General features: G+C 49.2%; 1 protein-coding gene across 1 annotated transcript in view; it reads right to left on the reverse strand.

Moving 5' to 3' along the window:
• Positions 1 to 22,120, reverse strand: part of ACACB (acetyl-CoA carboxylase beta) — a 118,343-nt gene that overhangs the window by 35,865 nt on the left and 60,358 nt on the right. Inside the window, 13 exon segments of the mRNA NM_001206399.1 lie at positions 218 to 355; positions 2,007 to 2,125; positions 5,359 to 5,448; positions 6,040 to 6,153; positions 6,297 to 6,410; positions 10,923 to 11,047; positions 11,140 to 11,228; positions 12,012 to 12,112; positions 14,631 to 14,819; positions 15,482 to 15,628; positions 17,420 to 17,554; positions 18,796 to 18,946; positions 20,085 to 20,230. Coding sequence (NP_001193328.1) covers positions 218 to 355; positions 2,007 to 2,125; positions 5,359 to 5,448; positions 6,040 to 6,153; positions 6,297 to 6,410; positions 10,923 to 11,047; positions 11,140 to 11,228; positions 12,012 to 12,112; positions 14,631 to 14,819; positions 15,482 to 15,628; positions 17,420 to 17,554; positions 18,796 to 18,946; positions 20,085 to 20,230 — 1,658 coding nt within the window.

The raw sequence follows: 22,120 nt of genomic DNA on the forward strand, positions 1-22,120 counted from the left end.
GCAGTGCAGAGCCAGAATTCAAACACGCGGGGGCACTGACATGAAAGCCCATGCTCTCGACCTTGCAGATATTATTATTTTGTTATTATTAACCTGCTGGGCCATATGTCTGGGCTAGCTCCACCCACATGTGCAGTGAGTGGCGGTGGGGGGGCCAGGGGATTTACTCAACTCTGTTGCTCAGGGTGTTCTGGAGAGACTGGGTAATGTTGGGTACCTGATGAAATCCTCAAATCTCTGGAAGGCGACCATGGCCCCCATCCGCTGGGACTGGGGGGAGAAGCCACTGTCCATGAAGAGCTCTGTGCTGTGTCTCAGCAGTTCAGGGTTGGTGACACTGATGGGCACGGCCATCCTGCAGGGGGGTGGGAAGTAGGGGGTGAGGCAGCTGCCTACAGATCTGACCCCAAGAGTTGTCCCTTTCCTGGAAGCTTTGGTGAGCCAGCCCCACATTAGAGCCTTCCCAAAGAGGGGGGACTTAGGATTGGGGGTGGAGGTGACAGGGGTAGAGGCCAGAGGGTGAGGAGTCTTATCTGATTCCTTAGAACCTGGTGTAGACTAAGAGTTCAAAACGTGAATGAATGAATGAATGAATGGTACATGTATACATATAAGTTCAGTCCCAACATGGTCACCTGATAAATCCAAACTCGTGAACTCAGCCACAGAGAAGGTACCCTCTCAGAGCCAATTTCTCCTGGACAGCCCCAGCCCCATGTGGCTGGTGAGGGGCCAGGCTCAATTCTGAAAGACACTCCGGGCCTCTGCTCCCCTGACCCCTCCCCTCCATCAAACATGCCTTCGGGACAGGGTCAGACACCAAAACTGACCCCCAGGCCAGCAGCCCAATGGTGCTTAGGCAGCCACCGGCCCCAGGACTTGAGCAAATCCAAAGGGTTCTCTGGGTGGCTGGGATTGGGCCCTGGAATAAAGAAAAGGAGGGGTTGTTCATCAGATGGGGACAGAAAAGAATCAGCAGAGCAGGCCTGAGGTTGCTTTCCTGGAAAGGAGACCTGCTCGCAAGGCTGGCCCTTGGCTGTTGTCCGGGAACTCAGGGTTGCCCCATTCCCGAAAGGATAAGGGAGGCTCACTGTGCCTTTTACATTCCCACCAAGAGTGTAGGAGAGTTCTTTTCCTTCCACACCCTCTTCAGTATTTATTCTTGTGGACTTTTTAATGATGGCCATTCTGACTAGTGTGAGGTGATATCTCACTGTACTTTTAATTTACATTTCTCTAATAATCAGTGATACTGAGCATCTTTTCATGTGCTTGTTGGCCATCTGTATGCCTTCCTTGGATCGTCTTATTTACTCTTCACTGTGGTCTTAGACAACTCTGTCCAAGAGAACTTTCTGCAGTGATGGAATGGTTTCGAACTGCCACATCCAATATGGCAGCCACAAGCCACATGTGAACCTGTGGGCACTGCATACTTTAAATGCGGCTGGTGTGACTGAGGACCTGAATTTTTAATTTTTTTTTTTTTTTCTTTTTGCTATTTCTTGGGCCGCTCCCGCGGCATATGGAGGTTCCCAGGCTAGGGGTTGAATCGGAGCTGTAGCCACCGGCCTACGCCAGAGCCACAGCAACATGGGATCCGAGCCGCGTCTGCAACCTACACCACAGCTCACGGCAACGCCGGATCCTTAACCCACTGAGCGAGGCCAGGGATCGAACCCGCAACCTCATGGTTCCTAGTCGGATTCGTTAACCACTGAGCCACGACGGGAACTCCTAATTTTTTTTCATACATTTTAACTTGAATATCCCACAGGTGGGTAGTGGGGCTACCAGACGGGACAGTGCAGGTGTAGAAGGTAGGCACTGGGTTATCTCCACTTCACTGACAAGAGATCAGAGATGTGGGGAGACGCCAGAGGGGGGATGTGGTGTCCCTGACATCTCCCCCGCAGTGTTCCCAGATACTACTCCAGAGACAGGACTGCAGTGGTCACGGAGAAAACAAAGAAAAGCCGCCCCCCTGGCTGGGTACCACGCTGTACCGGTTTGGGTGGGAGGAGGGCAGCATGAACTGGAATTCCACCACGCAGGAGCCATCCGGGAGCTGCCGGTGCTGCAGGCTGGTTAACTCATAGGCAATGTAGCCCCTCCGCACATAAACCTAATGAAACAGAAGCAGAGCAGACAAACTGCCCTCAGCACCTGAGAAAACTCAGGCTGGAGGGTCCCAGAAATTATCTCAAAATAGGATTCCTGAAGTAACAGTTAAAGAGTACATTTGTTCATTTTTCAGGCTGTTACTTTCTCTGCCAAGGGCTACAGAGTAAATATTTTAGGTTTTTGTGGAACACATCTTCATCACAACCACTCAATTCTGCTGCTGTATGTAGCTTGTTCATGCCAAGGACAATATGTAAGAGTCAGCATGGCTGTGTTCCAATAAAACTTTATTTACAAAACCAGGCAGTGGGCCAGATGTAGCACATGGACTCCAGCTTACCAGCTCCTGCTCTAGAGTAACTCCGTCCAGCAGAAATATAACACAGGCTACATATGCAATTCCAAACTAATTTCAGATTTTCTAGGAGAACTTTTTAAAAAGGCAGCAGGTGAAAATAATTTTAATATAGTTAATATATTATTTGAAAATAATTTTAATGTTTAATATTTTAATATATTTAATACCTAAAATATTATCATTTTAATATGTAATTGATTTTTTAAAACTGAGTTAAATTATTTCACCATACTGAGACTTTGGAATCCAATGCATATCTTACATTTTGATCACAACTCAATTCAATTAGCTGCATTACATGTGCTCACTCATCACATGGAGCTAGTGGCTGCCATACTGGACAGCACAGTCTAAGCAGTGGGAGGTTTTTGTTTTTAAACTGAATAAGGAATCCAGGGACTGTGCAGCAGGGTTAACACAGCAGGTCTAACTGCTATCTTTGAAAGGCCACGTGCAAATCTGGCCCTTGGCTGGCATCTGAGAACTTGGGTTTGGGGAGGGCTCCCGCCATTCCCAGATAAGAATGGTTGATGGTGCCTAAACTGTGCCAACAGTATCATTTATGTTGAACATGTGCTTTCTTCCTGGGAGTTCAGAATTTAGTTTTGTGCCAAGCAGAAGATGCCAATGTGACCAGCCCCCAGCAAAACCCTGGGAGCTGAGTCTCCAATGAGCTTCACTGGTAGACAACACATCACATGTGTTGCCATAATTTGCTGCCTAGAAGACCATTGGAGGCTTGGTGTGGTGTCCTCCAGCCTTCACCCCATGAGCCTTTTCCCTCTGCTGACTCTGCTTTATAGCCTTCTGCTGTAATAAATCACAACCATGAGCACATCTATATGCTGTGTCCTGGGAGTCTTCCCTGAAAATCATTGACCTAGGGGTTGTTGGGGGTGGGGAGGACATCAGACACATTTAGAGCAGGGACAAAACTCTACGCAACTCAAGAAGACAAGTGAAAATATTATTTTTACATTGCTCATCGTGAGTCGTGTAGAGAAGCTTGGATTCGGTTCAATAAATCTGCCTAACAGATGATGAAATGTGTAAAGAAAGCATCATAGAAAAATCTCTATCAGAAATACATGGTAGTCAGCACTTTATAAATGGGGAAGGGGGGGCGCTGTTTTCCACATGGCTTAGGACTTAGGAACCTCTGCCCCCAATTAGGATAGGTGCTTGGATGATGGGTAACAATGCTGATCAATATTCACATCGGGTGTTTATTCATTTACCTTCAAAGCATCCTGTGAGGTCAGCATTACTATCCCTATCTAAAGCACAAGAATCTAAAAGTCCTAAAAGGGGAGTTCACACTGTGGCTCAGCAGGTTAAGAACCCAATGTAGTCTCTGGGAGGGCAGGGATTCAATTCCTGGCCTTGCTCACTGGGTTAAGGATCTGGCATTGCCCCAAGCTGCCTTGCAGGTTGCAGATGAGGCTCAGATCTGGTGTTGCTGTGACTGTGGTGCAGGCCTCAGCTGCAGCTGATTCATCCTCCAGCCTGGGAACTTCCTTACAGATACAGCCATAAAAATGGAGAGAGAAAAAAAAGGCCCAGCAAAGGAAAGCCACTTGCCAGGGGTCACACAGCTCGGACCTTTGCGTATGTCATTCCCACTCACTGGAATCTCTCTGCATCTCCCTCCCACCAATTCCTACTCATTCTTCAGACGCTTTCATATCACTTTCTCATCAAAGCCTGAGTTGAACCTCCTGGTAAGGTTAAGTCCTGCGGTCAGTTCTCATCATGGCCTGCATTTTCCCTTTGTGACCCCCTTGCATGTATAATTAAAGCAATATTGAGTACACATCTCTCTCCAACCAGAGAAGCTCCACTAGGGCAGAGATGATGGTTGTTCCCTGCTGCACCCCCAGTGCTTGGAACAGAGTTAGGTCTCAATAAATATTGGTGAAAATTGGAGAGTGGGGGAAAAAATTGGTAACTACTTAGGAATTATATGAGGTCTCGCTGCTGGGAATAAAGAGTGGGGCCTGGGAGGGTTCTTGGAGTTGAAATCAGGGAGGGGGTAAAAATTGCAGGCCTGAGAGATAATGGCTATAATATGCTCAGAAGCCCAAAATGGTCTCCATGGAGACCCAGTCAACTTTTTGGCATTAGGATGGGTGACCCACAGGGTCTAGAAATGGAAGAAGATTGGGGGCCACAGGAGACGGTGGCCCTCCAAGATCAGAGGGTGAGGAAACGAGAAGAAATGACCAGGGCAAGAGAGTCAAGCTGAAGACAGACATCGTCTCATATCTCTTTGAAAAGATCTGAAAGGGCAGATGAAACATCTCAATGTCCTGAAATTAACAGAACTGAGTTCAGGCTCACCAAAGCAGTCCCCCTGCCTCTCATCCGGGTTTGCTGCTGGTCATGCCTGTCTCTGCCTGACACACAGGGAAGTCACCTTAAGTTATCACCTAGCCTCCTTCCAGATCTCATAGCTCCAAACAGGAAAGACTTTCAAAGGTCTCTAAGGCGGGTGAGTTGGAAAGTAAGTTCAAAGTGCCTCAGCCTCAGCCCTTAGGGATTCATACTTAATGGTGCCTGGCCTGCAGGAGGCCGGCACACAAGAGAGCAGGGGTAACCGGCAAGGACTCTGGACAAACCTAGTGTGAATCCTGGTTCTACCACTTCCTTGCTGTGTGACCCTGAGCAAGTCCCTACACCTCTCTAAGCCTCAGGGTCCAGGTATAAGTAAGACGTATGTAAATAACAGGACCCACCTTGTAGAGAGAATGATAGGATCCCATTTGCAAGGCATGTGGCCTGGAGTCAGGCGTGTGGCGGGCAGGCAGACAGTGGGTGCTAGGACTTGCGGGAGGTGGGGGGGTGGTCAGTGCTGGCGGGGCCTCGCCCCTACTTACCTCCAAGGATGCCATGCAGACGACATTGTTAGCATGATAGAAGAAAGTGGGCAGGACGTCGAATATGGTCGTTTCTGACAGTATTAGTTTCTACAGGACATGGAAAAAGGTAATGAAAAAGGAAAGGGAATGTTAACAAGTTCTACCCAGCAGTCAGGTGAATGGGAGGGACTGAAGCAGGGAAGAGAGGCAGGTCAGGTGTCATTATCACAAAATGCTACCCAAGCCCCAGGCCCATGACACCTCAAAGAGGAAGCAGTTCTGGGATGACCCGGGTTCCCAGGTCTAGATGGCATTGGGGATGGGGGGGGGTGTGGGCTGGAACTTGTAAATGAGGCTGATTGAGGGGGTGGGGGAGCCCTAGGAAGATGAATCACAGCTCAGCCATGTGAGTGCTGGAAGCTTCCAAAAAGCTTCAGCACACGTGAAGTTGTAATATCGCACCTCCTGGGAGAGGCTTGCTGCCCAAGGCTCTGTCCATCTGCAGGACTGCACTTCTTCTGGAGCCTCCCCTGGGCCCTAGGGCAGCCTGGGCCATGCTGGACAGAACCACTGGAGTTGGCGACTGCGCCCTGCCTCGAGCGCCAGCCCACTGAGGGCAGAGGAAGTCCACTTCCCTCCCCCCCAGGTCCCACCTGGGTGTGTGCTGGGTGCAAAATGGATGGATGGAGGTGGCCTCACCTTGAGGTTTTCAGGGCAGAACTGGTGGCCGTACATGTCGATGGCCGACAGGAAAATAGACTCCACCTGGTTGTGCCTCAGCTCGTAGGAGGGGAGGTGGGAGGCGATCAGGACCTGCAGGGGAGGGGAAGGAGGGGCTGGGGTGAGCCACCCTCCCGAGGGAGAAGCCAAGGGCCAGGGACTGCAGCAGAGGGGCTGTGCCTGGAAGGGGCCCACAGCACCCTGTACACAGTGGGGACCGCAGCTGGCGACCCTACCTGCCTGGCTCTGAGGGCCACCTTGCAGTGCTCGCTCTTGCTCAGCTGAGTCAGCTCGTTGAGGATGGCGGTCAACTCGTCTGACAGAGAAGGGTCTGGACCACAGAGCTCATCCTTTGGGGGAGAGATACAAAGTTCAAATGGCCTGCTCCATCAGAAGGAACTGGGCCGGCACTCATCCTTGGCCGGGGAGGGGGAGGTGCAGCTGACCCAGGAAACCTTCACAGCCTGATACACAAGCCCTTAACCACTCTCCATCGAGCACCCCATTCATTCATTCACTTGCTCATTCCTCCACCCCCAGACATGCCCGAAAGATACAACAAAGTCTGCCTGTGTCACTGGGCTTTTTTTTTTTTTTTTCTTTTTAGGGCTGCACCTGTGGTTTATGGAGTTCCCAGGCTAGGGGTCGAATCAGAGCTGCAGCTACCTTAACCCACTGAAGGAGGCCAGGGATTGAACCTGCATCCTCACAGACACTATGTTGGGTTTTTAACCCACTGAGCCACAACAGGAACTCCAGCATCACTCTTCATGGCCAGCATTTATCAGGTATGTACTTACTAAGGCCGGGAAAGCAGCTAGACCCTTTCCATCCATTTCCTCAAATACTCCCAATGGGCCCATGAGTTACCATATGAGTCTTCATTTAACAGATGAGGAAACTGAGGCTCGGAGAGGCAATGTGCCTTGCCCCAAGGCCACCAAGCACATGCAAGCCAGAGCCAGATTCAAACCCAGGGCTCTTCTGTGACTTAAGCCTTCTCAACCCTTTCCGCTTACATCACTGCCTGACTTAAGGGGCTCACGGTTTGAGAAGAGGGATGAGGGGAAATAGAGTCAGAGGTACACAAAAAGGAAGGGCCACACGGGATGAGGGTGTCAGCCCTCTAGGAGCCCCAGCATGGAGGGAGCATCAGTGCCTGGAGAGGTCAAGGGCCTCTTCTTGCCAGAGAAGAGATGTGGAGTTGAGTCTTGCACAATAGTCAGGGGTTGGGGGGGGAGGTTGACAGATCCTATGTGCATCCCTCTTCTCTGCTTCTGAATAAGGGGCCTTTCACTGGAGACCAGGACCTCGTGCATCTCTTCCTCTTATGCCCTTGATGCAAGAAGGGCTTGAGAAGGGCTCAGAGCAGATGCTCCCTAAATACTAATTAAGAACAATGACTCCCAGGAATCTGAATGCCTGAGCTACACGCCCCCACTCCTGCACCGATCTAGACTCTTCTCCAAGTAGTCACCAGACAGTGGGGTCGGGGGACATTCTTTTCTACGGCCGTTTCTGCATTTCCCTAATTAGAATGAGCCCATACTGTTTTTATAATAATAATTTAAAAAAAAACCATTTTTAGCACATTCCCATTTCTTTTTTTTGGTCTTTGTTGTTGTTGTTGTTAGGACCGCATCCTTGGCATATGGAGGTGCCCAGGCTAGGGGTCTAATCGAAGCTGAGGCCGCCAGCTTACACCACAGCAACTTGGGATCTGAGCTGCATCTGTGACCTACACCACAGCTCTCAGCAACACCGGATCCTTAACCCATTGAGCGAGGCCATCAATGAAACCTGAGTCCTCATGGATGGATACCAGTCAGTTTCATCACCACTGAGCCACTCCCACATTCCTATTTCACACATGTACACAAACACACACAGCATGTCAGTGCTGAAGAAATCTTATGGGAAATTATTCTAAACCTTCTCCACACATGCCGCCCCCCCACCCCCAGCCCAAATTCTGATTTGCTTTTGTTATCAAATGGTGGTGACATTACTCTCCATCACTCCTCTGGCCTTTGGCTCTAAGGACACCACAGAACACAGGTACGGTCGAGTGACCAGGTTAGAGGTTTTCTAAGACAGGAAACTCAAGACTAGTTTTGTATGGAAAAATTTTAAATCTAGCCACCACACTCTGCATGCAAAAGTCCGAAATACTCTTTCTTCCTTGTTAACTTGTGTGAAATGGACTCATCGCATACATTTTAGTTCACAACATCATGTTTGGGTTTTGCCGTTTTGTCGTTAACAAAGTCCTATGACCACTGAAGTGACATTCAGAAACAAGGCCCCTGAAAAGACTCAAAAAGTTTCTTTTCCAAGTAATCACTCAATTAACAAGACTTTGCTCCAAGCCTCCAAAGTATCAAACATCAAGGAATGAAAGAACTCACCATTTTCCAGCAAATGGAACCAAGAGAGCCAGAAGAATCATGAATCTCACACATAGCCCCCGTCCACAGCTGCTTTAACATTTTAACCTCCTTTACCAAGAAGCCCCAGCAAGGGTCCTAGTTCCCTGATGTGGGGGCCACTCCCCAGGCCATCCTCCAGGAAGCATGGTTTTTAAGAACTGCGTGCCCAGAAGAGAGTTAATATGTGCACAGAGTAGCAAACAGCAGAATAACCCACAGACCCAAGCCCTGGCCATTGAATTCTGGGTGGACTGTGATAAATTCCAGCTGTTCCTTGTTTTACAAACACTATTTAAAAAACCCTCCATCCAAAGGAAGCACTTTGAGGAGTTCCCATTGTGGCTCACTGGAAGCAAATCCAACTAGTATCCACGAGGATGTGGGTTCTATCCCTGGGCTCGATCCGTGGGTCAGGGATCTGATGTTGCCATGAGCTGTGGGGTAGGTCACAGGTGTGGCTCAGATCCCACATTGCTGTGGCTGTGGCATAGGCCGGAGGCTGTAGCTCTGATTCAGCCCCAAGCCTGGGAGTTTCCACATGCCACGGGTATGTGAAAGCAAAACAAAACAAAGGAAGTACTTTGAAAAGGGTTATGCTATTGGCCATGGAATTTCTCCCCAAGACTAGATACGTCCTTGGGCATAAGCTCCTAAATCCTGGCTGCAGGTGGCAATCACTTGGGTATCCTTTCCCCCTAAATGTGATTTTGAAGAATTTCAAAACTACAAGAGATCAGAACCTTGAAATTTTTCAGGATTCAGCACTTGCTAAACTTTCACCACATTTGCTTTTCTTTCTTTTTTCTTTTTTTTTTTTTAAGGGCTGCAGGTGCAGCATATGGAAATTCCCAGGATAGGGACTGAGTCAGAGCTGCAGGCGCCAGCCTACACCACAGCAACACAGGATTCAAGCTGCGTCTGCAAACTACACCAGAATTCACAGCGACACTGGATCCTTAACCCACTAAGTGAGGCCAGAGATCAAACCCACATCCTCATGGATACTAGTCAGGTTCATTTCTGCTGAGCCACGATGGGAACTCCCACATCTGCTTTTTATTAGTAAGCATACCAGCATGCCTGTACACACACACACACACACACACACACACACACACATTCTCTTTCTTTTTCTGAAAGTCAGTTGCAGACACCATGACTCTTCCCACTCTCTCAAAATGTACCCCCTTGAGAAAAAAGATCTTCCCCAGCTCCCTGTAGAACTGTTGAAACAGCTCCCCAGATTGAACACTAAACCAATAATATTGTTTAATGGACAGTCCCCATTTCATCTTCCTACTGGAGAAGCTTTCAAAACGTACTAACTCCTGGGCCCCACCCTCAGGAACCCTGAGTTAATGGACAAGGGTGGGGCCTGGTATCTTTATTTTTTTAGGTTCCCAACCCCTACTCTCACCCCAGATGGTTCTCAAATGCAGCCAGGATTAAGAGAGTCTCATGCTGCATGAGGAGATTTTAAAATGATTCTTTACAAAAATATCAATATTTATAAATCCATCTTGTTAGGGTGTCAATTGTTCTAAAAGCCCAGGTCCCAACCTGGCCCACTGCCCAGCTTTGTAAATAAAGTTTTATTGGCTCACAGCCATACTCATTCATTCACATGTTGCCTATGGCTGCTTTCACACTATAATGGCAGGGCTGAGTAAGTTCAACACAGGTTGCTGAAATAATTACTCTCTGGCCCTTTATACAAAAAAAAAAAAAAAAAATCTGCCAACCCCTTCTCACCATAAGTCAAGCCCAAGTCTCTGCTACTATCTGCTGATCCTGCATTTTTTCAAGTTATATCAAGGGGAAAAAAAGCTTCAGCTATGAAGGATTGCTAACTCTTACAGATTTGGAGGAGAAATAAGAACAAATAAACTCCATACTTCTCCAAGAAGGCAAAATGAAAGCCCTACCTCAAGACTTGGAATCCAACATCCCCTGACTAATAATCACTCATGACTCTGGAGCCAGGCTGTGGGTTCAAATCCCAGTTCTGCACTTAGAATCTGGATGCCCTTGAGAAAGTGACTTCAACTCTCTGTGCTCTGTCAAAGAACGGGAAGTAGGGTCCAGACCCACCCTCTAAGGCTGCGGTAAAAATTAGATGAATCGGTATTTGTAAAGCATGTCAGGAGTGCCTGGCACACAGTAGGTGCTTTGTGGGATAGTCATGAACTTCCCCAGGGACTAAAAGATCCCACCCACTGCCTGTTTTGTAAACCAAGTTTTATTGGGGCACAGCCATGCCCATCTGCTTACACTACACCACGGCAGCGTTGAGAGGTCAGGACAGAGATTATATGATTGGAAAAATCTAAAGTATTTACTCTCTGGCCCCTTCCAGAAAAGTCAGCAGACCCCTGAGGTTCCCCCAATGCCTGCCCACACTGCTCTGGGTACAGGGGATCTTTTTCTGCTTACGATCAACATGATCACCAGCTGGTTCTTCTTGGCCACCTGCGCGTGGGAGAAGATGCAGTCCAACACCCGGGACATGTCCGGCTTCAGCTGCTCCCTGAGGTTTATCACACACTTGTCATAATGGGCTGGAAGGAAACAAGAAGCCATGTGGAGGTAAAGCTGGGGATCCCCCCTGCCCCGTGGGCTTGTCACCAGAGCTGGTGGTGGCGCCTCTTGCCTTGTTGGAAATGGTGCTCAACCAGTAAATATTTTCGCAGGAGATCCAACACCACCGCCTTCATATAGCCGCGGGTCCCGCTGCGGTATCTGGGGAGGAAGGGAAGGCTGCCTTAATGACCAGCTCCACTTCCTGGGGCGCCTGAGTTTGCTCCAGCCAGGGCTTTTAGGGTGTGGAAAAGGAGAAAACGCAAATAAAGAATCTGGAAGGAGGACTTCCCATCATGGCTCAGTGGTTAAAGAATCCGACTAGGAACCATGAGGTTGCGGGTTCGATCCTAGCCCTTGCTCAGTGGGTTAAGGATCTGGCGTTGCTGTGAGCTGTGGTGTAGGTTGCAGAGGCGGCTCGCATCCCGCGTTGCCGTGGCTCTGGTGTAGGCCGGTGGCTATAGCTCCAATTGGACCCCTAGCCTGGGAACCTCCATATGCCGCAGGAGCGGCCCAAGAAATGGCAAAAAGACCAAAAAAAAAAAAAAAAAAAGGAATCTGGAGAGAGTTCCCGTCTTGGCTCAGTGTAAACGAACCCAACTAGTATCCATGAGGATGCGGATCTGATCCCTGGCCCTGTGCTGTGGGTCAAGGACCAGGCATTGCCTTGAGCTGAAGTGTGGGTTCCAGACACAGCTCAGATCCGGCATTGCTATGTCTGTGGCACAGGCTAGCAGCTGCAGCTCCGATAGGATCCCTAGCCTAGGAATCTCCATATGCCCCACCTGCAGCCCTAAAAAAAAAAAAAAAAGAATCTGGAAGCTGCACCTTCAGATCCTTAGGTCTTGGAGGGATGCGTGAATTGGTTCATTTGTGCTAACTCTGCAGGCCAAAGGGAGCAAAGGCATGCCCAAGGTCACACATCCGGGAGGGCCCAGGACTCACTTTTGGACCAGCTGCACAATGCTCTGGGTGTTCATGAAGAAGACCTCCCGGTCGGCCTTCCGCTGCAGGGTGGCCGCGTGACAGTCCAAGATGGTGGCTATCTGGATGGGCAAACACAACAGGTCTGGCCACTCACAACCACACAAGCTGGTCACCAAACAGAAGTCACCAGAAAGACCCACATAGGCTCCCATGGAGAGCCCACCCAAGGCTCATTCAAAAATAAAAAATTCCAGCCCCAAAGCTCTCTGGCATCCAGAAACAGCTCTGTGCATCCCACTCAACATATGGCTTGAGGACTCAAGAGCTCAGAATGACAACCATCACAAAAAGGCAAATACAGGCTCCTATCACCCCCTCCACAAATACAAATGCTCTAGGGAAAGGGGAGAAGGCAATTTCCAACCCCAGGAAGCATGAAGGCGTGAGGTAAGATGGGGGTCCTATTTTTATAATTAGATTTATTGATGCTGGCGTATTATCTGCAGCAACAAAAATACGTTTAATGAAAGATCTGTTATCAACAACGAATTCCTGGAGTTCCCGTTGCAGCGCAGTGGTTAAGAAATCCGACTAGGAACCATGAGGTTGCAGGTTTGATCCCTGGACTTGCTCAGTGGGTTAAGGATCTGACATTGCTGTGAGCTGTGGTGTAGGTTTCTGACACATCTCGGATACAGCATTGCTGAGGCTGTGACACAGACCAGTGGCTACAGCTCCAATTAGACCCCTAGCCTGGGAACCTCCATATGCTGTGGGAGCAACCCTAGAAAATGCAAAGAGACAAAAAAAAAAAAAAAAAAATTTCCTGAAAGGCTCCAATATGTACATTTCTCAACTGAGGCCCTTGAGAGCTTTGTTTTCATTATTTTTTTAGTGGAGGTAGAACTCACATACCCTAATATCCCCTCCCCCCTTTAAAGTATACGACTAGGGAGCTCCCGCTGTGGCACAGTGGGTTAATGATCCAGCTTGTCTCCATGGTGTTGCCAGTTTGATCCCCAGCCCAGCAGAGTGGGTTAAGGATCTGGTGTTGCTGCAGCTGTGGCATAGTTTGCAGTTCTGGCTCGGATTTGAACCCTGGCCTGGGAACGTCTATATGCCAAGGGGGTAGTCAAAAACAATTTGTTTTAAGTATTAAAGTAATACAACTAATTCTGCAATTTGTACTATATTCTTGGAGTTGCGCAACCATCACCACCATCTAATTTTAGAGCATTTTCATCACCTCTAAAAGATACCCTGCCTCCAGCCCTGATAACCACTAAGCTCCTTTCTTTTCTCCATGGATTGGCCAGCTCTGGATGTTTCATATAAATGGAATCAGGCAACGTGTGGTCTTCTTGGACTGCCCTCTTTCACTGAGCATGATGTTTTCAAGAATCACCCACAGCATGAAGAGATGTTCCATTCCTTTTTTTTTTTTTTTTTTTTCACTTTTTAGGGCAACACCCGAGGCTAGGAGTCGAATCAGAGCTGCAGCTGCCAGCCTGCACCACAGCCATAGCAAGCTGGGATGCGAGCCTCATCTGTGACCTACACCACAGCTCACGGCAACACCAGAACCTTAACCCACTGAGTGAGGCCAGGGATCAAACCCAAGTCCTCATGGATATTAGTCGGATTTGTTTCTGCTGCACCACAACAGGAACTCCAGTATTCCATTCCTTTTTATGGCCAAATATATTTCAAGCTAGAAGTTGACCTCTGGGAATAAACTGACCTACACTGACCTCTTACTCCCCACATCAGTCAGACGGGGGGGTGGGGATGATGGTGGTAGGAAGCCCTTCTAACCAGGCAGGGGGCACGAAGGTAAGTGGGCAGAGGGGACTCTTCCAAACACAAATCTCCTTTAAAATGCCTGGTAAAAGCCACCTCCAAAAAAGAACAAAATGAGGCCAACATAAAATTATAAGAGATATTTGATACTATCCAGGAATGGGTTTCCATTCCTAAAAATATCATATACACCTATAGCCCCAAGAGGATCACCTTCCACGAACCAGAGGTGGTAGGGGACGTCAATGCTACACACTGGCAAGAAAGACTCACAACTTCCTCTATGATGTCAGCCAGTGTGTTCTCAGAACACACTCACTGTATTTACACCAACTGCTTGGCCCAGTGCCGAATTGGAATTTTACAGTGAGGCCTCATAACTATCTTTTTTTAAAAAATTTTTTATTGTTATTTTCTTTCTTTCTTTTTTTTTTTTTTTTTTTTCTGGTTTTTAGGCCCACACCCGTGGCATATGGAGGTTCCCAGGCTAGGGGGAGAATCGGAACTATAGCTGCCGGTCTACACCACAGCCATGGCAATGCCAGATGCCCGACCCACTGAGTGAGGCCAGGGATTGAACCCGTACCCTCATTGATACCAGTTGGATTTATTTCCGCTGTGCCACAACAGGAACGCCTATTGTTATTTTCTCATAACTGTTCATGTTCATCAAAACATCTGTTGCTTTGAGGGGAAATGCTGGGATTCTGCAAATCAGGTGTGAAAGGAAACTCTTGACCCCAGCATCCTGGGCTCTAAGTGGGTCTCACGAGGCCCAGTTTGATCAGAGGCTGGACTGACTGGGAGCAGGGTTCCTGGCGGGGCCAGAGCACATACCTGCTGGCTGGGGAACTGACATAGCACCGAGGTGATGTTGCTGGCATATTGGGCCATCACCCTGCGGACTGCCTTCTCCACGGGTGGGGGGATGCGGCCCGCCACACTCGTCATGATCTCCTGCAGCTCCAGCAGTGGCAGCGATGGGTGCCGGAGAGTCATCAGGAGCTTCTGCACCCAGTCCTTCAGCTGCAGGGGGGACCGCAGGAGAGAAGCGGGAGTGTGGGATGAGCAGGTGCAAACAAGTACACAGAGGATGGATAAACAACCAGGTCCTACTGTACAGCACAGGGAAACGTATTCAACATCCCATGACAAACCATAAAGGAAAAAAATGTGAAAAAGAATAGAAATATATGTATGACTGGGTCACTTTGTGGTACAGCAGAAATTAACACAACACTGTAAATCAACTACACTTCAATAAAAGTTTTAAAAGACAAAGAGAGAAACATATACCGACATTTATAATGAAACTGAGGAACTTCCCAAGAACGGGTCCTTTATAGCAATGACAAAGGATGGATCACTTTCACATTTATTTTTAATTTGTTTTCTTTTTACAGCCTCACTTGCGACATATGGAAGTTCCTGGGCCAGGGGTCAAACTGGAGCTGCAGCTGTGACCTACACCATAGCTTGCGGCAACCCCGGGTCCTTAACCCACCGAGCTAGCTCAGGAATCAAACCTGCATCCCCCATGGAGACCATGTCAGGTCCTTAACCTGCCACAATGGGAACTCCCCATTTTCTCATTTCTTACCTCGGTAAACATCTCTGGGATCTTCTGTCTTGTCACATAGACCTACACACGTGTGTGCTGTACACACCCACCCTGCACACAGACCCACCTTCATGCTAAAAATAGGCTCCGGCAGACAGTAGCCATTCATGATGTTAGTCAGGTTTTCCAGGACGCTGTGGAAAACCTGGTGCAGCTTCTCTCCAAGGATTGGCAGCGTCTGCTGGTGGGGAAGCTCGCCTGTGAATGGCTCAGCCTGACAAGACACAACAGGAGCCAGAGGTCAAGGCCACTGTGGCCTCCCACTGAGACAGACAAGCCAAGGGCCGAGGCAGATCCACCAACACGCAATATACACACACAGAGTGGTTAGGAAGAAATCTGGCAGGGAGAGGGGAGCAGAAGAGAATATCGTATTGGAAATTTATTGATGATTTTTTTGTCTTTTTCTCCTTTTAGGGCCACACCCGTGGCACATGGAGGTTCCCAGGCTAGGGGTCTAATCAGAGCTGTAGCCGCCAGCCTACACTACAGCCACAGTAATACCAGATCCAAGCCTCGTCAGCAACCTACACCACAGTTCAAGGCAACACCAGATCCTTAACCCACTGAGCAAGGCCAGGGATCAAATCCACAACTTCATGGTTCCTAATTGGATTCATTTCCACTGCACCACGACAGAACTCCCATATTAGAAATTTAAAATTGCTGCATTCACATCCCATGTGAGGTTTCCAAGTCTTCTCCTTTGCAAAGGTCATAGTCAATTATGGGTCCCAAATAATTCTGGAATGAATGAGATGTGATATATGAAATGTTCACCTCAATATGGGGAAGTCACCTGGCTCCTGAGTGAGTTAACTTGAATTTTATGCTAACGCATGTTAATGTATGTTTGTGGCCTATTAAACATACATTATTAAAGAAAAGGGTACGTTGATCAAAAGAATGTCCAAGTTAAAGATTAAATGCCTCCCTTCCCGGGACATCAATGCTGGGACTCCTTGGATGATAAGACTGTTCCCAGGTGCCAAGGCCATACTGACTTTCTGTGCATATACAGCTCTTTGTCTTTTTAGGGCCATGCCTGCAGCATATGGAAGTTCCCAGGCTGGGGGTCGAATTAGAGCTACAGCTGCCAGCCTAAGCCACAGGCACAGCAACGTGGAATCTAAGCCACATCTGTGACCTACACCACAGATTGCAGCAATACTGGATCCTTAACCCACTGACCAAGGCCAAGGATCGAACCCACAACCTCATGGTTCCTAGTTGGACTCATTTCCACTGCACCATGACAGGAACTCCAACTGCACATTGTTAAAACATTATCTTTTGGGCCCTAGAAAGATCCAAATGTAAGTCTAAAAGAACAGAATGGCATTTCCTTTCTGATGCCATTGGAGACAAGTCCTGCTGCACATAAGTTCCTTTGCCATAAATGTTAAGCAGACAGATCGTGTATCCATGTGTACCCTGCTGCCTGCATTTCTCCTGTGTCAGCGGTGGTCTGACTCCACCTGTGTTAACGAATCTGACTAGGAACCATGAGGTTGAGGGTTTGATCTCTGGCCTCGCTCAGTGGGTTAAGGATCCGGTGTTGATCCTGCATGGCTGTGGCGTAGGCCGGCGGCTACGGCTCCGATTCGGCCCCTAGCTTCCATATGCCACGGGTGCAGCCCTAGAAAAGACAAAAAAAAACCCCACAAAAAAAAAAAAAAACGGTAGGGGCAGACCCGGGGGTGGGTCTGAAGCATTCGGTTTGATTCAGCAAAGGGAAGGGGAGAGAGCAAGAGAAGATGAAGCCAGGGAACAAAATAGGGGACAGTTCATGGGGGGCGGGGGGTCCTGGAGGTCATCAGAAGAACTTGGCTTTTATTCTAAGTGGGATGCGAAGCTGCTGAGAAGGATCTGAGCAAGGGCGGGCACGTGTCTGCACCCATTATGCTGGCTGCTGGGGGTGGATGGAGGCAAGATCTGGGAGCCTCAAGTCTGAACAAGCAGAGGCTGCAGGCATGCAGGGTAGCCATGCCAGGGTGCCACATACTGGGTGCACTTTGGAAGGGTCATCGAGCTCCAGCCTGGCCACCACACAGCCTGTTTCCAATACAGCCCCTGGGCGCTTGACATACTTCACCCGGCCACTTTCCTGCACGTTCAGGGTCATGATCATCTTCATCACCTGTTTGGCAGAAAAAAAGAGATTAGATGGTGCCTGCCAGGACTGGCCCGTGTCACCCCAAACTAGTAACTCTGGAGCAGGGACCGTGTCATTTGCAAAGAGTGACTCCCTGGGTGGAGTTCCAGCAGAGGGTTTGGAGGCAACCAGCATTCACACAACCTGCTGTGTGCCAGGCACAGCGCTGGTCATGTATATTTTCCATGTGCAAAGCCAGCTTGGGAAGTAGGGGTTCACTGTGCCCATTTTACAGATGTGGAAACTGACCTTTATTTCCAAGGAAGGCCACTTCTCACTTAGAAATACGTTTAAATGATACACACATGCCTAAAATGTGGTGCATTTTTGACCAGCTCCTTTTTGAAAAGCAGTAAGAAAACCCTCTGGAGAATGAAGAATGTGCCTAAGGTACCACCAACAACCCCCTTAACTGGCCTGAGAGTGGCCGTGTGGACCTGATGAGTTTGATTACTGTGTGGAGGCTGCAGAAAAGTCGGGACTGTCCTGCCCTTTGCTCGGAAGTTCAGAGCTTGAGTACCCAAGTCAGCCAGGCCTGGGCTGGAACCACCCACACCCCAACCCATCACTGTGATCTCCAGCACATGCCTTCCCCTCTCTGAGCCTCAGTTTCCACAACTGTAAAATAGGGGAAAACGATGGTCTCCCCTCCTAGGGCCCTGATAAGGATTAAGCAACACAGCACGAATCAGGAGGCCAAAAAGCGTTAGCAAACACCATTACTATATTTTTGTTACAAAAATCGTTATTTTCCTTGGCAGCAGAAAATGGAGGCCAAGGTTGAATCCTGGTTTTTGCGTGATCTCGGGTGAGTTCCTTAGCCTGCTGGGGCCCTGTGTCTTCCTGTGCAAAATGGGGGTCCTATTTATGTCCAACTCATATGATTCCCGGGAAGATTAAGGAAGATAATTAAGGACAGATACAATGCTTAGAATAGTGCCTGCCATTCGGTAAGTGTTCGGCAGGTGCTCACTGCTTTATAATTGTCACCATCATCATTTATCAGTTCTTACTCATCCCTGGGGAAGTACACATTCTTGAATGTGACAGGGATTTGGGCTGAAACCCCCCATGCTGGCTCTCCTGGGAATTTGCAGACAACGGCCCAGGTGAAGGAGGTGCCTGCTGGCTTGGGTGCAGCAGCATTGTCAGATGGCCCCCCCTCAGGAAGCGGGTGTGAGGGAGGCCTGGCTGCAGCCCACTCCCAGGGCCAGCCTGGCGCCCACCTCTATCTCAGCGAAGCTGCCCCCAGCCTCGACGTGGCCCCCGTCCTCCACCGTGTACTGCATCAGCTTCCCAGCAGAAGGGGCTCTCAGGATGGTGGGATCATTCTCCTTCTCAAACACACAGGTCTTGTTGCCGATGGTGAGGCGGTAACTGGAGAGAAGAGGAGTAGGGAGGCGGTGGGGAGATGGGAGAGGACCACCGACCCGGGTGCCCGAGTCAGGCTTTTGACAGCATCCTCCCTTCCTAGAGGCAACCACGAGTGTCACCCTGGGTGTGGCTTGAGGGACTCGATCCACATGCTCAAATGATGGCGTCGGACAGTTACCATGGAGATTCTGGGCGCAAGCTGGGGTGGGACCCTTTTCTGGCTGAAAATGAGTTCTTTTTCCTGATATGATTCCAATATTATTTAATAAACACTGACCCACTGACAGCCTTTCACAGAACCAGGGAGAGCATGCCCCATGGGTGGAGCCTGTGATCATGTCGAATATTCTTGGCAGAGAGAAGATGGCTTAAAAAGAGGTAATAAAAAACCAATCGGGGATGAATCTAGTCTGCCTTCTTCCATCAAGGATTGAGAAGGGAATCTCCACTCCTCAGCTGGAGCTTTTTCAATCCTGGGGCCTCTGGCACCCCCTCCCCATCATACTGTCCTTGACAGAGGGTCTCGATGCTTGTGGGGAGGTGAGTGGGGGGGAGTTTACACTTCACTGCGTGAGCTCAGCGTGGTTGGACTCCCTGGGGCGGGAGGGTCTCTGAGTCTCTGACGTGATGTCCCTGCTTTAAGCACTTCGGGATCATCCCGTGTTTCGCTCATGGCATGGCAACCTTTCCCGTATGCTCATGCGACGTGTCTTCCCCAACAGGCTTCATGAGTCCGAGCCATGGCTCTATCCTGACATCTCACCCAGTGCCTGGTTCAAGTTGCTCCTCAATAAATAGCTGCCTCCCTACCTGGACGTCTGCATCTTCTCCAAGCCTTGCTCTGATGGGTGTGAATACCACCTGTCAGACACGGAGCCGCTGGTGCTCACCGCACACCTCATGCACTGTGGAGCTGGGAGTCACATGCCAGGCAGCTCAGAACTCTCCCACATTATTAGAAACAGGTGTCCTGGGAACCTGCCATAAATGTCTGCCAGCTGCATGGAATTCCAGCCACAAGAGGAACCTCTCCAGGAGCCCCAGAATGGACCAGAGAAGGGACCTTAGCTAAGACCCTCAGACCACACACAGACCCCTCGAGGGAGAGCCAGCTCCATATACCACCCACCACAACACACACCTGTTGACCTCTTCTTTCATGTAGGTGGTGTAGCTGTTCCCATTATAGGACAGCAGCAGCCCCCCGTCGTTCAGCCGATGGGCGTCGATCTCGATGTGACAGTTGTTCATGATGAGGACAAACATGGTCGGGGACTGTCGGGCCACCTGTGGGGACGGGCTCAGGGTCCTCACCGGAAGCGAGGATGCCTGCTGGTCCCTGGGCCCCCAGAGCACCACCTGGCTCCCGTGACCACGGGCGAGGGCTGGTGTGCACTGTGGGAGTGTCACCTGTTGAGTCCTAGCCCTCAGTCTTCCCAAGGAAGCAAGGAGGCAGAGGGAGCCCAGCGTCAATGAGTCACACCTGCCAGGTAGGCTAATGGGCCACTGGTGGCAGGTATAGTCCCAGGCTGGCCACATACCACTGCCATGTGCCCTGGAGGGCTGGGGGCTTTCTTCTGATTCCTGTCTCCAAGCAGGGCTGCCCTGGGTGCCAGGGAGAAGGGGTCTTACTCTGGGTGAGGAGCCCTGGGGCCTCCACCTGTGGCCCGGCCATGACCTAGGGCTCTGTCCCTTAGACCTGGCCCTGCCCAGGGGCATACAAGAGACCTGGTACACTGGAGAGAGGCACGCGCAGCCAGGGCTCGGCCTCAGCTCTTCACTTCAACCTGAAATATCAGCCCCATCTGTCCCTCGGTTCAACGTATGCATTCTCTCTCAGAAAACAAACACCGTCTAGAGGCCTCACCCTCCAAAATACTTACTTGGTTACAAAAGACAGCAAGAAAAAGAGGACCATTTCTTGTGACATTATTTACGGTAATGGGAAAACCTAGAACCAAACTAGCTATCCACGCATGGATATGGCCATTGAATATTTGAGACCTGCACTGTCAAATATGGTAGCCCCTGGCCAGCCGTGCCTATTCCAATGAAAGTTAAAATTCAATGAAAAATAAAATTCAGTTACACTCAACACGTTTCAACTGCTCAACAGCCACGGGCAGCCCCTACTGAGCAGAGCAGATACAGAACATTTCCATCCCTGCGGAAAGTTCTATGGGGAGGTGCTGTAGACTCTGGACTGATGTCAAAGACAACATTCTAACAACACGGGGAAAGTTCAGGCCATGATATCAAAGCAGTCAAAACATATGTGCAAAAAAACAAACAAACAAAAAAAACCGTATTTGCACTATGATCTCAACTCCATAAAACCACGGCATAAGGAAAAAAATAACTCAAAAGTGGTCTGCTAAAATCGACCCAGGGTGGGTTGTTTTTCTGGTGTTTTATGCTCATGCGCTATTTTGAAATTTTCTACAATGAACATATGCCATATTTAAAATTAATCCAGGGGACCCAGACCCCCCAAAGGTAGCCAAGAAGCATCGGGGGCAAAAGGGAAGTGATTTTCCACACATCCCCATGGATGACACACTTGTTTGGTTAAACTAAGCCTGAAAATTTCCAGAGTTGGAAGTTCAGTGTGTGCTTAGCGATGTTAAAAATCATGAGACCCTGCTGTGTAGCACTGGGAACTACGTCTAGTCACTTATGATGGAGCATGATAATGTGTGAAAACAGAATGTGTACATGTATGTGTAACTGGGTCACCATGCTGTACAGTAGAAAAAAACTGTATTGGAGAAAGAACTATTAAAAAATATAATAATAAGGAGTTCCCGTTGCAGCTCAGGAGTTAACGAAACCAACTAGGAACCATGAGGTTGTGGGTTCGATCCCTGGCCTTGCTCAGTGGGTTAAGGATCCGGCGTTGCCGTGAGCTGTGGTGTAGGTTGCAGACACGGCTTGGATCTGGTGTGGCTATGGCATAGGCTGGTGGCTACAGCTCCTATTCGACCCCTAGCCTGGGAACCTCCACATTCCACGGGTGTGGCACTAGAAAAGACAGAAAGACAAATATCTGTGTGTGTGTGTATGTGTGTAATGATAACAAAAAAAAAAAAAAGCAATGTTAAAAATCAGGTAAAACAATATAAGTGTCCATCAAGGAGTTCCTGTCTTGGCGCAGCAGAAACAAATCTGACTAGGAAC

Source organism: Sus scrofa, chromosome 14 (genome assembly GCF_000003025.6).
Source record: "Sus scrofa isolate TJ Tabasco breed Duroc chromosome 14, Sscrofa11.1, whole genome shotgun sequence".
Taxonomy (NCBI): Eukaryota; Metazoa; Chordata; class Mammalia; order Artiodactyla; family Suidae; genus Sus; species Sus scrofa.